The sequence below is a fragment of the Otolemur garnettii genome, unplaced genomic scaffold (genome assembly GCF_000181295.1).
Source record: "Otolemur garnettii isolate 467f Iridium unplaced genomic scaffold, OtoGar3 scaffold00028, whole genome shotgun sequence".
NCBI lineage: Eukaryota > Metazoa > Chordata > Mammalia > Primates > Galagidae > Otolemur > Otolemur garnettii.
Window position 1 is genome coordinate 5,709,022 of NW_003852423.1, and position 14,922 is coordinate 5,723,943.

The 14,922-nt window shown below is 43.8% G+C and overlaps 1 protein-coding gene, 1 non-coding gene and 1 pseudogene across 2 annotated transcripts in view; all 3 read left to right on the forward strand.

The window, feature by feature from the left end:
- The window catches only part of GPNMB (glycoprotein nmb), a 36,240-nt gene extending 21,889 nt beyond the window's left edge, over positions 1–14,351 (forward strand). Inside the window, exons 7-11 of the mRNA XM_003788604.3 lie at positions 3,909–4,040; positions 5,520–5,622; positions 6,459–6,667; positions 12,550–12,643; positions 13,091–14,351. Of these exons, the coding sequence (XP_003788652.1) occupies positions 3,909–4,040; positions 5,520–5,622; positions 6,459–6,667; positions 12,550–12,643; positions 13,091–13,244 (692 nt within the window). The 3' untranslated portion in view covers positions 13,245–14,351. The remainder of the gene's footprint in view (positions 1–3,908; positions 4,041–5,519; positions 5,623–6,458; positions 6,668–12,549; positions 12,644–13,090) is intronic.
- Positions 6,048–6,154, forward strand: LOC111724906. The gene has a single exon (XR_002773118.1). It is a non-coding gene; the product is annotated as a U6 spliceosomal RNA (small nuclear RNA).
- On the forward strand, positions 6,682–8,674 carry LOC105886849 (annotated as a pseudogene).
- Positions 14,352–14,922: the final 571 nt, after the last annotated feature.

The following is a 14,922-nucleotide window of genomic DNA, read 5'->3' on the forward strand; positions in this document are numbered from 1 at the left end:
CTACTTGGGAGGCGGAGGCAGGAGACTCGCTTGAGCCCAGGAGTTGGAGGTTGCTGTGAGCTGTAATGCCACGGCACTCTACCCGGGGGGACAGCTTGAGGCTCTGTCTCAAAAAAATAAATAAATAAAAATATTTTTATCATAGTATGTATTAAGAATGTGTTTGAAGTCTGGCTGGGCACAGGGCTCACACCTATAATCCTAGCACTCTTGGAGGCTAAGATAGGAGGATCTCTTGAGCTCAAAAGAGTGAGACCCTGTCTCTACTAAAAATAGAAAAATCAAGTATATGGGGCTGGAACCCTACCCACTGAGCCACAGGCACCTGTAGTCCAGCTACTCAGGAGGCTGAGGCAGTAGCATCACTTAAGCCCAGGAATTTGAGGTTGTTATGAGCTATGCTGATGTCACAGCTCTCTAGCCTGGGCAACAGAGTGAGAATCTATTAAAAAAGCATATATAGAGATAGATAGATAGATAGATAGATGCACACACACACATATATATACACACATATATATATAGAGAGAGAGAGAGAGACACATGTACACATGTGTATATTTGAAGTCAATGAAAAAATACTTTTTTTTGTGGAGATAGAGTCTCAAGCTCTATTGCCCTGGGCAGAGTGCTATGGCGTCATAGCTCACAGCAACCTCAAACTCTTGGGCTTAAGCAATTCCCTTGCCTTAGCCTCCCAAGTAGCTGGGACTACAGGCGCCCACCACAATACCCAGCTATTTTTTTGGTTGTTAGTTGTCATTGTTGTTTGGCAGGCCTGGGCTAGATTCGAATCCACCAGCTCTGGTATATGTGGCTGGTGCCCTAGCCGCTGAGCTACAGGTGCCAAGTTGGAAAAAATACTTTTAATTTGTTATTATTTTCCTTAGGTCAGATCATAAGATATAAACGAATAACTCCAATGAGTTAATTAAGCCACACTGCAAAGGGAAGCTGCCTGGTTTTATCTAAAAGTGTTAGGTCAATTGTAATCAACCCTAAAAAGCCTTGAAGCAGCTGTTGGGGTGGGGAGCTGGAGTGGGGACTGAGTAGTGAGACCCATGGTGATGCTGGGAGTCAGCTCCTGACTTCTAATGGGGTCTCTTCTAGAAAGCATTTCCGGCTACTCAAACCATATGAACAGGCTTGGGTTATGAGCAGCATATTATCATTTGGCCAAAATTTATGTTCTCTCTGATGTGGTAAATGGCTTCCTAATAAAGCACAGCCCCAGACAGAAACCAAATGCAATCACAAGAGCGAGGCAGAAGCAGAGGTGAAGAGGTGACTCAGGTAGATACTGGAATCAGGAGGCATGTGGGTGCGTACTGTTCTTAAACCACAGAGTTTTTGTCTTTTTTTTTTTTTGAGACAGAGTTTCACTACATCGCTCTCAGTAAAGTGTGGTGGCATCACAGCTCACAGCAAACTCAAACTCTTGGGCTTAAGCAATTCTCTTGCCTCAGTCACAAAACCCAGTTATTTTTTTGTTGTAGTTGTCATTATTGTTTAGCTGGCCCCCAGCCAGGTTCGAACCCGCCAGCCTCGGTGCATGTGGCCGGCACCGTAACCACTGCTACGAGTGCCAAGCCAAGCCACAGAGTTTTCTTTTCTTAGCTAACAGTGCTATTGTTTTTCAGACTCTTGTGAACATATCTGAAAAAAAAACTTTGTAAGATGGATGCTAATCAGTGTAATGCTATATATAATGTATGTATAGCAGGATGTAGCATATCATATATCATATCATAGAGAATTTTCCTATTTTCCCAAAGATTCAAGAGTGTTCACCCCATTCTCTGGGTAATAGGACATGAGGATGAAGTTTACCTTCTTTCCCATCTGTCTTTTAAGGTGTTTCTTTCTTTCCATCAGCCCTCTAGTCATACCTTGACTTTATACATATGTCAAAACTCCATATGCATTTTTAAGTATTCTACGTACGTAGAAGCATTGACTTTGATTATTTGGTTTTTAGGGGGGGTTGGGTTTTTTGAGACAGATTCTCACTCTGTTGCCAGGCTAGCGTTGCAGGTTGCAATGGTGTGATCATAGCTCACAGCAGCCTCAAACTCCTGGGCTCAAGTGATCCTCCTACCTCAGCCTCCCCAGTAACTGAGACTATAGTTGCCCACCACCACACCCAGCTAATTCTTTCTATTTTTAGCAGAGGCAGCGTCTTGCTTTTGTTCAAGGTGATCTTGATCTCCTGATCTCAAGGGATCCTCCCACCTTGGCCTCCCAGAGTGCTAGGATTACAAGGAATGAGCCACAGCACCTGGCAGATTTGGTCATTTTTTTTTTTAAGGAGTTACATTTTAAAATATAATAGTCGTGATTCTATGCTCTAAATTGACAACTAAACTCTACCTGTTCTGTTAAGAACTTCAAAAGAAGGAAATTTTGTAGTTTCCTGGGGAAGAGCCAGTGACTTTAAATGCCCTGTACAAACAAACCTACTGCTATGGAGAACACCAGTTCAATCTCAGGACAGACAGACTGACTGTGCTGCAGTCATATCAAAAGGACAGCTGTGAAACTCAGGGGCCCCTGAGCCTGACGTAGCACTTCCTGCTAATAAACCACTGCTTTTGAATCCAACAGTGTCACGACCCTTCTAGGCTTTATCCAAGCGCCGTTTCCCACAGTGTGTGTTGTGGAACCCTCATTTCTGGAATGGTTCTGAGAACTCTGAGAAGCCACCTCTGGGCACAGGAGAGTCACAAGGGCATGTTCACCCACAGGGCATGTTCTGAGAAGCCCTGAGGTGGGGGGAAGTTCCCAGCTGGCTTCACCTTTACATGTCACCAAGTTGGAGATGCAGCTGTTTTGGCTTTGGTTTGGTTTGGTTAGAGACAAGATCTCCTTCTATGGCCCAGGTTGGAGTACAGTGGCATAATCACAGCTCAGCTGCAGCCTTAAACTCCTGGGCTCAGGAGATCTTCTTGCCTCAGCTTCTCAAATAGCTGGGACTACAGGCACACTAGGATAATTTTTAAACTTTTGATAGAGATGGGGCCCCTCTGTTGCCCAGGCTGACCAGAGATGCAGCCCTTGAAAGGCTTGGATGCCTTTCTCCCAATACTGAGTCCATTTCATGTGCCTTTGGAAATTAAAGAAAAGATAAGGTTGTATTTTCAGTATCATATTTCCTTTAACATGTATTAAAGGAGCCTCCACATTACAATTAGAGCTGTTTAAATTGTAACTAATAAGGCACTAAATTATTTGCCCTAATTATATTCAAGTCTTATTTTCAAAAATGTTCAGTACTTACTTCTTTCTTTCTCACATCTCTGCTCATCACAGTGAGACTTTTAGAATTTTAGATTTGGAGCTGTATGACATCCAAATAGGAAAATAATTACACTTTCTGCATTTTTCCAAGGAAACTGATACATACTAAATATTTCCTTTGCGGCAGCTGCGAGAAGCAGGTGTTATATACTTTATCCTATTTAAGTTTCATAGTTCAGCTCTGGGAGGACAGTGAAGTATTTTTCCTATTTTACCAATGAGCAAATAGAGGCAAAGACAGGTTAAATGAAGTGCCTGTGGTCTCCAAGAGCTAAAAACAAGGAGAGCTGGAATTGGAGCTCAGAATACCCACCTCCAAAATGAAAACGCCACTGTGTCTGTTAAGGCCTGCTTTATCTCACCATGACTATCGCAGCGTACACTTTAATATGGCCTCAACTTTTGCTTTCTGTGTTTAAACAAAATATAGGATTATATGTATTTACATAATTTAGCAATGATAATGCCTCATAGCTCTTGCATCTGTGTGAATCGTTACACATTTAAATTTCCACAGCAATTTTAATATAGAATTCTTGATGTTCTTCTAAAAAGCAGAGGACAAATGTTTAGATTACTGATTATACCACATGTATCTTTTACATTTTTAGCAACTACTCCGAAGTCTTATCCCAACACTCCAGTACCTACGAGTGATGACCTCCTGGAGCTGAATGAGATTCTTGATGAAAACTGCCTGATTAACAGATACGGCTACTTCAAAGCCACCATCACCATTGTGGGTAAGGCTGGTGTTCTTTCCCTGCTGGAATCCACTCACTTTGCTAACTCTAAGGGGAAAGGTGGCTAGTTGGGGCACCCTACTCCTTGTCTGAGGTGATGTCACACATGCACGAGCAAAGATTCCACTAGTTTCCAGATTTCCACCTGCTTAGCCCAGCCTTCTTTAGACATCCTGGTGAGCAGGAGCCCTCTGTGCAGCCCACATACCAATGAGCCCGCCCTGGGCCTGGATCCCTGTGCATCCAAGCAATCTGGATGGATATGGGTGACAGGAACCAGTATCGACATCCCACAACTTCCATGCTCTTTTTCTAGCTAACTTTGACAAAGTCATAATTCTTGTATGTAAAAGGGGAATAAGCAGGCCACCACACAGGGCTATGCATTTGGGGCACAGCCCTAAGGTATCCAGCAGAGAAGACAGGTAGGCACCAAAGCTCCCTGGTTCTGGGGGTGAGGATGGAACCCCAGGCTCTTGCCCCTGAGGCTGAGACACCTGTTAAGCTGGCCACACGCTGAGCTGGGGGTGGTAGTGACTGCATCCATCCAGAGGTTACCTTTTCCTGAAATACTGACCCAGAGAGGGTGCTGCTTCCTAATACACGGGCTCTAGAAATAAAAATCTAGATCGGACTAAAGAACAGTTTGGTTTGACTTTGAAATGCTTCATGGACATATATCCAAAGCTATGGGATAGATTCTCAGATCTGATGTGTTTTTGTATGGAGAGAGAGCTGTCTCCTCCCAGCACCCCCCTTTTTGCCTTCTAATTTATTAAGGGGCTGTCATAGTCCATCCACAGTTCTACAATTGAATACCATAGACTTGGGGTGGCTTAGAAACAAACAACAGAAATTTATATATTTCTCATGGTTCTGGAGGCTGGGACGTCAAAGATCGGCAGATTTGGCATCTGGAGAGGGCTTGCTTCCTGGTTCTCGATGGGAACTTCTTGCTGTGTCTTCACATGGTGGGAGAGGCAAGGGAGCTCTCTGGGGTTTCTTTCATAAGGGCACTAATCCCATTTATGAGGGCTTCACCCCAAAGGCCTCACCTCCTAATACCATCACCTTGGAGCTAGATTAGAATTTCAAAATGTGGGCTCAGCACCTGTGGCTCAAGTGGCTAAGGCACCAGCCACATACACCTAAGGTGGTGGGTTCAAATCCAGCCTGGGCCCACCAAAACAACAATGATGGCTGCAACCAAAAAATAGCCAGGTATTGTGGCGGGCACATGTGGTCCCAGCTACTTGGGAGGTGGAGACAGGAGATTCGCTTGAGCCCAGGAGTTGGAGGTTGCTGTGAGCTGGGATGCCACGGCGCTCTACCCAGGGGGACAGCTTGAGGCTCTGTCTCAAAAAAAAAAAAATGTGAATTTTGAGGGAGACAAACATTCAGTCTATTACAATGTGGTTGTTTAGCTTGGTTTGATTTTGTATTTTGATGCGTTTTCTATGGGGGGGGGTGTTTTGTTAGAGGGAATTTTAGAGGTTAACATCATCCAGATGACAGAAGTCCTGATGCCCATGCCACAGTCCGACAACTCCCTAATGGACTTTGTTGTGACCTGCCAAGGGACGTGAGTACATTGTCTTATCAGAGGGTGGGTTTGGTGAGGACCCCAGGTCCAAATAAAGTTGATTTAAATTTCTATTTACCCATAACTCTGGATAAGGAAAGACTTATAAAGGACCCTAGGTGGTGGCATTAGGAATACACACATTTTGCTACAGTGGAGAGCTACTGCACTCTAGCTGGGGCGACAGAGCAAGACTACTCTGTGTAAAAAAAAGAAAAATGAAAGAAAGACAAACAACAACAAAAAAAACTTTGCCTAACACCTAAGCCATCTGTACCTTTGGACATTCTCAAGGTGTAGAGGGAATGACTTGGTTTTACACGGTCTCTACCAGCCTCTTGCCTTGGGGGAGGCCATTTCTTCCTCCTCCTGTCCTGGGGCCTCAGCTTCCTAAAGTCACATTGGAATAGTAGCTCTTCACCCAGGCTTGAGAGTAAATCAGACTTATATAAAAACTGGACCGGTACAAGGAAAATTAGCCCAGTCCCTGCATGAGGATGACAGGCGAATTTGTGACTTGCTCCATATTTTTGCCTACTCAGTCCCCCACCTCACTGAGAATCTCCCCTTGACCCAGTTTCCACACCAGACCCCCTGACAAACAGGAGAGGCCAGAGAGCCCAGCTTTGTCATGTACCATCAATAAGGTTCCCTGTACTCTGTCCCCCTAAAAAAGAGTAAATCAGACCCATCAATTCATCATATGGTTTGAGTAAGAATAAGAGGGAATTCAATTTTACAGAAATTATGATTTTTCTTTTTTAAGACTGTTATTACTTTCCTCTCTCCCCATCTCTGTGCCCTGCGTGCCCTGCCCCACCCCTTCCACGTGACAGCATTCCCACAGAGGTCTGCACCATCATTTCTGACCCCACCTGCAAGATCGCCCAGCATGCAGTCTGTGGCCCTGTGCACGTGGGCGACACGTGCCTGCTGACCGTGAGAAGAACCTTCAACAGGTCTGGGACCTACTGTGTGCACCTCACTCTGAGTGACAACGAAAGTCTGGCCCTCACAAGCACCCTGGTCTCTGTTCCTGGCAGAGGTAAGTTTTGATTTATGGTCACACAAGCATTTCATATTACAGGTAAAGTGAGTGCCCAATTCTGAAGATATCTGGAACTTTGCTATCATGTTAATTTTATTTCAGTGCAAAATTTATTGAGTGTTTATTAATAAGGATTTGCAAACTGACATTAAAACCCAACAGCATATCAACTTGCAGAAGGAGAGAGTAGGGGAGTGAGAGAGGGAGAGAGAGACCCAGTGAAATAATGGCCAAAGAAAACCTTTTGATGAAAATCTTCATGGACGAATAATAATGGGACGTGATCACTGAAATGATAGCAAAGGAGAGGCTATCATGTTTTCATGAAAACCCACCTGGGGCAGCAAACAGCTCGCCTGCGCTTGACTTTCACAGCCGCTAGTGGAGCCTTCTTCCTCCTGTGCATAGTGGCTCTTTTTTTTTTTTTTTTGAGACAGGATCCTCAAGCTGTCCCCCTGGGCAGAGTGCCGTGGCATCTCAGCTCATAGCAACCTCCAACTCCTGGGCTCAAGCGAGTCTCCTGCCTCCACCTCCCAAGTAGCTGGGACCACAGGCGCCCGCCACAACACCCGGCTATTTTTTTTTTTTTTTTGGTTGCAGCCATCATTGTTGTTTGGCGGCCCGGGCTGGGGATTCGAACCCTCCATCTTGGGTGTACATGGCTGGCGCCTTAGCCACTTGAGCCACAGGTGCCGAGCCCATAGTGGCAACTCTTAAGGAAAAACTCATTGCACCAGTTGCAGAAGCAGCAGCAGAGGTCCCAAACAGTAAGATCACGATAGTGGATGTTGGACAAGTTGGCATGGCGTGTGCTATCAGCATTCTGGGAAAGTCTCTGGCTGATGAACTTGCTCTTGTGATGTTCTGGAAGATAAGCTTAAAGGAGAAAGGATGAATCTGCAGCAGGGGAGCTTATTTCTTCAGACACCTAAAATTGTGGCAGATAAAGATTACTCTGTGACTGCCAATTCTAAGATCGTGGTGGGAACTGCAGGCATCCGTCAGCAAGAGGGGGAGAGTCGTCTCAATCTGGTACAGAGAAATGTTAATGTTGTCAAGTTCATTCTTCCTCAGATCGTCAAGTACAGTCCTGATTGCATCATAATTGTGGTTTCCAACCCAGTGGACATTCTTACATATGTTATCCAAACTAAGTGGATTACCGAAACACCGTGTGATTGGAAGTGGGTGCAACCTGGATTCTGCTAGATTTTGCTATCTTATGGCTAAAAAACTTGGCAAAAAACTTGGCATTCATCCCAGCAGCTGCCACGATGGATTTTGGGAGAACATGGCGACTCAAGTGTGGCTGTGTGGAGTGGAGTCAATGTGGCAGGTGTTTCTCTCCAGGAATTGAATCCAGAAATGGGAACAGACAATGATAGTGAAAATTGGAAAGAAGTTTATAAGATGGTTTGAGAGTGCCTATGAAGTCATCAAGCTAAAAGGATACACTTATTGGGCGATTGGATTAAGTGTAGCTGATCTTCTTGAATCCATACTGAAAAATCTATCCAGGATTCACCCAGTATCAACAACGGTGAAGGGGATGTACAGTATTGAGAATGAAGTCTTCCTGAGCCTTCTGTGTATCCTCAGCACTCGGGGATTAACTAGCGTCATCAACCAGAAACTAAAGGATGAAGAGGTTGCTCAGCTCAAGAAAAGTGCAGATACCCTGTGGGACATCCAAAAGGACCTGAAAGACCTGTGACTGCTGAACTCTAGGCTGTAGGAATTCAAAAACTACCATCTGATTAACCCCGAGCCTTTAGTTTTCAGCCAGGTACATGGATCATAGTTTGCTTTTCTCTTCCTTAATATGTGAATATGGGATCACAGAGTCAAAGCCCAGGCTTGATCTAATGCTTGCAAAATGAGCCCATGAATAAATATAATTAACTATCTTAAAAAAAAAAAAAAGAAAAGAAAAAAAGAAAACCCACCTGGGCAAAGATACGAAGCCAAGAAGTCCGGATGCCTTGCTCCCTTCTAAGTTGCCACACGTCCTCTCTTTTCCTTTCCAAATTTCACAAGTGTTCTCACTAACCAACTTACTATGCTTCAGATCTTCTCCAGAAAAACTACTGTTCGCCCTCCTAATGTTTGGAAAGGAAAATATTAGCAGAGTAGACAAAGGAATTTCATTTAGAAATGAATTTCATTTAGAAATTTGCCTTTGGGCGGCACCTGTGGCTCAAAGGAGTAGGGCCCTGGCCCCAAATGCCCCAGAGGTGGCAGGTGCAAACTCAGCCCAGGCAAAAGCTAAAAAAATAAATTAAATAAATAAAAAAAAATAGAAATTTGCCTTTACTGGTGGCATCCAGTTTTCCCCAAACCTCAAACAAGGCTGTAACTAAAGGCCCTGAATTTCACCTTTTTTTTTGGAGACAGAGTCTCATTATGTCACCCTCAGTAGAGTTCCATGGTGTCACAGCTTGTAGCAACCTCAAAGTTTTGGGGTCAAGCGATTCTCTTGCCTCAGCCTCCCAAGTAACTGGGACTACAGGCACCTGCCACAACACCCCGCTATTTTTTTGTTGGAGTTGTCATTATTTAGCAGGCCCAGGCCAGGTTCAAACCCACCAGCCCCGGTGTATGTGGCTGGCACCGTAACCACTGTGCTACGGGCGCCAAGCCTGAATTTCACTTATAGCCAATTTTGTTGTAAGATACTTATTTAGAAGTCTTAGAAGAATGTTACATAGTAGAATAGTAGAATAGAAGGGAAAGATTGAGTTGTGTACACATGACACCACTTACTTCGCTCCTTAATTTGAGTATTGTCGGGTACAATCTAATGACTAATTCACTAATAACTCCTTTGGACTTGGAGCCTATCTGATAATGTAAATGTAGCTAAACATGTATTTACTTATTAATCATATAAAGGGGTAGCTTTAACCTTGCTGAAAGAAAAGCTTAAGGCGGCACCTGTGGCTCAAAGGAGTAGGGCGCCCAGCCCCATATACCAGAGGTGGCAGATTCAAACCCAACTCCCAGCCAAAAACTGCAAAAAGAAAAAAAGAAGGAAAAGCTTAAGTGATCATCCATAAAATTATTTGTATAAGGGCATATTGTGGTGAGATCCAGCAATACAGAGAAAGATACAAGGGTATCCTACTTCCTGCAGGGTAAGCGGGATCGGGTCTCAGGAGAGACCTGGAGAGGGCAGGGACAGAGGGGGCAGCCTTAACCTCCACAGGTGAGTGACTGCGGGATAGTCACCTCCAGGAGCTGATGAAGTTATTCCTCCTCCAGCTTTTGTTAATTACCTTTAATAATTCATTCTATTAAGCTTCCTCAGCGCTGGCAAAGCATTGATCTCTTGTGTAAATTAGATGTTTAGATACTTGCTTTCTTTTAATTCTTCTTCTAGTGAGCAATAACTTAAGGTGTGATATGAGTCATTTTCAAAAGCCAAATAAAGCTCAGAACACTGGGCACAGTGGCATGTGCCTATAGTCCTAGCTACTCAAGAGGCTGCGGCGAGAGGATCCCTGGGCATTAGAGAGAGACCTATCTCCAAAAAAAAAAAAATCAGAATTTGAGAAATAGATGACTGTTCAAAGGCACACACATAGACTTTATCTTTTTTTACCTGAAATGACTTTTATGTATTGGTCCAATGAACATTCCTAAAGCACCTGCAGTCCTTTCAACAAGTATTCATTGAGCATGTACTTCATGCTCTGCACAGGTCTAGGTTTAAGACACAATTCCACTTTTTTTTGAAACAGAGTCTCACTCTGTTGCCCAGACTAGAGTGCTGTGGCATCAGCTAAGCTCACAGCAACCTCAAACTCCTGGGTTCAAGTGATCCTCTTGCCTCAGCCTCCTGAGTAGCTGGGACTACAGGTGCCTGCCACAAGCCTGGCTAATTTGTCTATTTTTTTAGTGTAGATGGGGGTCTCACTCTTGCTCAGGCTGGTCTCAAACTCCTGATCTGCCTTGAACAGGAAGCAAAGTAGAGAAATCATCTGATTGGCAACAGCTAGATGTTTGCGGTTTTTTGTTTTTTTTTTTTTGAGACAGCCTCATTTTGTTGCCCTCGGTAGAGTGCTGTGCTGTCACAGCTGACAGCAACCTCTAACTCTTGGGCTTAAGCAATTCTCTTGCCTCAGCCTCCCAAGTAGCTGGGACTATAGGTGCCTGCCACAACACTTGGCTATTTTTTGTTGCAATTCTCATTGCTCTTTTAGCTGGCCAGGGCTGGGTTGGAACCAGCCACCCTCAGTATATGGGGCCAGCACTCTACCCACTGAGCCACAGGCAACGCCCTTGATGTTTGCTTTACTGTGGCCTGGTGTGACAGGGTGGTTGCTGGTGATTGGTTGAAACTAGGACGTTTGTTACAAAATACACGGTTGACCCTTGAGCAACATGGGTTTGAACTTGAGAGTCCACCGATGCTTGGATCAAACACAAATAGAAAATACAGTTTTGGAGGATGCCAAACCTGCCTTCCACAGGCCAACTGCAGGACTAGACTATGAGTGGACCTCTGATACACAGGGTCCCTGAAAATAATCCCTGCATATACCTAGGGAGGATTGTACTCAGTTGGGCTTCAGTTTGCCTACATTTTAAAATCAAGCTGTGGGCTCCGGGGTGCGGTGGGTCATGTCTATAATCCTAGTTCTCCGGGAGGCTGAGGCAGGTGGATTGCTTAAACTCAGGAATTCAAGACCAGCCTGAGCAAGAGTGAGACCCTGTCTCTACTAAAAATAGAAAAAAAAATTAGTGAAGTATTGTGGTGGGTGCCTGTAGTCCCAGCTACTTGAGAGGCTGAAGCAAGGGGATCACTTGAACCCAAGAGTTTGAGGTGGCTGTGAGCTATGAGGATGCCACAGGACTCAACCCAGGGTGAAAGAGTAAGGCTCTATGGATAAATAAATAAAGAAATAAGCCTTTTATTTGTTGGGTAGGTACTCAAAATATGAGATAGCCTCAGGCCAGCCTCCTGCTTATTTAACTTAACACAGACAGTAATCAAATCTGGGCAATGACCATGCAAAGAAAATAAAACGAGGTCTGGGGATGAAGACGGGTGAACAGGGAGGAAGGAGGGAGGCAGAGACAGAGGTTGGCTCTCAGATTGGGAGGTCAGAAAAAGACCAAACAACCCAGTGCCACCCACTTGGTAAAGGGCCTCTGAGCTGGGACCTGAATTACAAAGAATGAGCAGCCTGTTTGCGTGGGTTTTAGTCTGTGCACAGGGAGATGGAGGAATAGCAAATCCACTCTGGGCACGCTTTGGTGGCAGAGACAGAACTAAAGGATTTGCTGGGTTCTGGGAGTAGAGAGAAGACACAACCCCGGTGTTTACGGCTCTCACAGTCTAGGGGGTGAAATACGTGTAAAGAAATGATTGCACCACCTTGTAACATAGGAAGAGAGGTGAGCAGAGTGGTGACAGGGAAGGCTGGCAGCAGCTGTGAAGGGGTGGACTCAGGACCCAGGGAAAGGACACCCTTGCAGGGGGTGAAGGCTTCAGAGAGTGGGGTGAGTGAGCAGCTCCTGGAATTTGTAGCGCAGTTGGAAGGCAGGTAGGGGTGAGAGTGGCAGGTGGATTGCAAGAGCCCTTCCCCACGGTGGCGCTGCTGGGTCACCGGAGACTTGAGCAGGTGTCTCCAGGATGTAACATCTCTCTCTGAGCCCTCAACACAGTGTTCCAGACAAGCTGACTCATCCTCTAAGTGGAAGATAAGCTGACCCAAAGACTATGTGTATTATTTAATGGAAAAAGATTACTGCAAGCCCAGAGGGAGCTGTACATCTTCTGTGACAGCTCCCTGCCTCATTTATTTAATGGCATTATAAGTGGCGTGTCCTCTGGGTGGAAGACAGAACTAATATGGCCTTGCTTCTGTTTTAAGATCCAGTCACCCCTTTGAAAATGGCAAATGGTGCCCTGATCTCTGTTGGCTGCTTGGCGGTATTTGTCTCTGTGGTTGCCCTCTTGGTGTACAAGTAAGTTTCTGGTTCTAATACTTTGCATTGCTATCAGTGTACTGTAAAATGTAAATATATTTCTGTACAAATGGGCCATTTTCCCTTCCTTTGCTTTTGGACATTTTGTGTAGGGGAGGAAAATATTTCATGGAGTGACAACTACTAAACTGGCCTGCTAATTTTGCTGTGGTTTATATTTTTAATCCTGAAAATGCTATCAGATGTCAGCAACTTGACAAAATTGTGTCAACCTAATGTTTAACATATAATCACAAATTATAGTAAGCAAGCACATTCATTGCATGAAAAAAAGAAATAGATGTTCACAAGACACCAGCGTCTTGTGAACCGCAGATTAGGTTAAACGGAATTAACCCTTTTGCACCTGGCAAAAAAAGATTGTAGAACGTAATATAATTCAGCTGAAGAGCTTTTAACAGTAACAACCCGACACATTGTTTTCAGAAAACACAAGGAATACAAGCCAATAGAAAGTAGTCCTGGGAATGTGATCAAAAGCAAAGGCCTGAACGTCTTCCTCAACCATGCCAAGGTGGTGCTCTTCCCCGGAAACCAGGAGAAGGATCCCCTGCTCAAGAACCAACCAGGAATTCTTTAAATTTTAGCCTTATTTTTGAAGCTTACTCTTCAGTGCCGTTTATGCAAGCTGTGCTGGAGTGGATGACTGTTAACTTTTTCCCCCCCAAAAGGATATTGTAACATAGATATTGTGGTTTAGAGAGGTTGAATTCTTTTTTTTATAGATTAAATGACATTTTAGAGAAATGCAGAGGGATTGTATTACAGGCAGCCTCAGCCATGTTGCACAACCAGTAGAACAACTTAGCAGCGCTTCCTTTCACTATTTTCTGTTTCACTTGTGTTGTCTTCGGTGACCAGTAGAATAGACATAACATGTCCCAGAGTAGGGGGAAAAGCTACTGTTCATTTGAGGCTGACCCAGGTCCACTGGAAGGAGAGGCAGAATACTTTCTAGCTTACAGTACAACCATATGCATGAAACCATTGTAGCCCTGTCCTTAAGATCGTGTTCCAAGCTCAATGAATCCTATTTCAATGAACGTGCGTGCACTCCTGACAGAACAATAACAGACCCAAGCCTTCAGTACTTGCTTATCATATTTAGAAAAAAATATTAATCTAATAGATGAGTATCAGTATTTCAGTGATAACCTGCTCTGTCTAGCTAAGTGAAGGAATAGTATCCCCATTCATTCATTTATTCTGTGGACATTAATTAGCCTTTCTGCTCTCGAAAGGACACTTTTTTGTTTCTATTTGAACTTCTGTACACTCTGGTGCACATATTTGAAATCATACACTGTGATTTCCCAAAGAAAGAAGTCCCTGGTTTTCCTACCAGTTTCCTCTATTTAAATGATATGGAAACTTGATCCTTAAAAAGTAAAGATTTTACCACCATTTGTAACTAAGACCATCTGCCGTAGGCTAGACATGACGTTCTTTTTCTCTCCTTTCTGAAACATAAACTGTGGGAAGACACAATATTTCAGTATTGTAACTATTTTTTCCAATTTGTCATTTGCCTTTCAATTTCACTTATTGTTTCTGACAGGTAAACAATTGTTTAATGACACCTTGTAGAGCTTTGATAATGTCATAAATACTTTCTACTTTAAAACATATGTATACAGTATATGAAACTTCAATTAAAAGTTTAAGTCAATACATGTAAATGATCAGACCAAAATAAAATCAGAGACTTTCTATAAGCAATTGTCCTGGTCTCTTTGAACAGTTAACATATTAAAAATAAAAGTGGGGGAGGGGGTAGGTCGATAGAGGGAGGGTTAGTAGGGGGACCTCACCTATGGAGCATACTGCAAGTACAAGTTGGATCTATCAGGTGTAGAACACAAATGTCTTAATACTGTAATTGGGGGGTGGTGCCTGTGGCTCAGTGAGTAGGGTGTCAGCCCCATATACCGAGGGTGGTGAGTTCAAACCCAGCCCTGGCAAAACTGCAACAACAAAAATAATAATAAAAAAATAAAGTTTAAAAACAATACTGTAATTGGGTAAATGAGGTAAAGGCTATGTTAATTAGTAGGATGTAAGCATTACAATTTGTATAGGTAATCAACACATTGAATCCCATAATAGCATAAATGTATTCATGATTTATGTACAAATGACTTAATAAAAAAATAAATAAAAGAAGAAGGTGAAGAGACGGGCAGAACTTAAAGAATACAAAATTCTGGCTCGGCGCCTGTGGCTCAAGCGGCTAAGGCGCCAGCCACATACACCTAAGG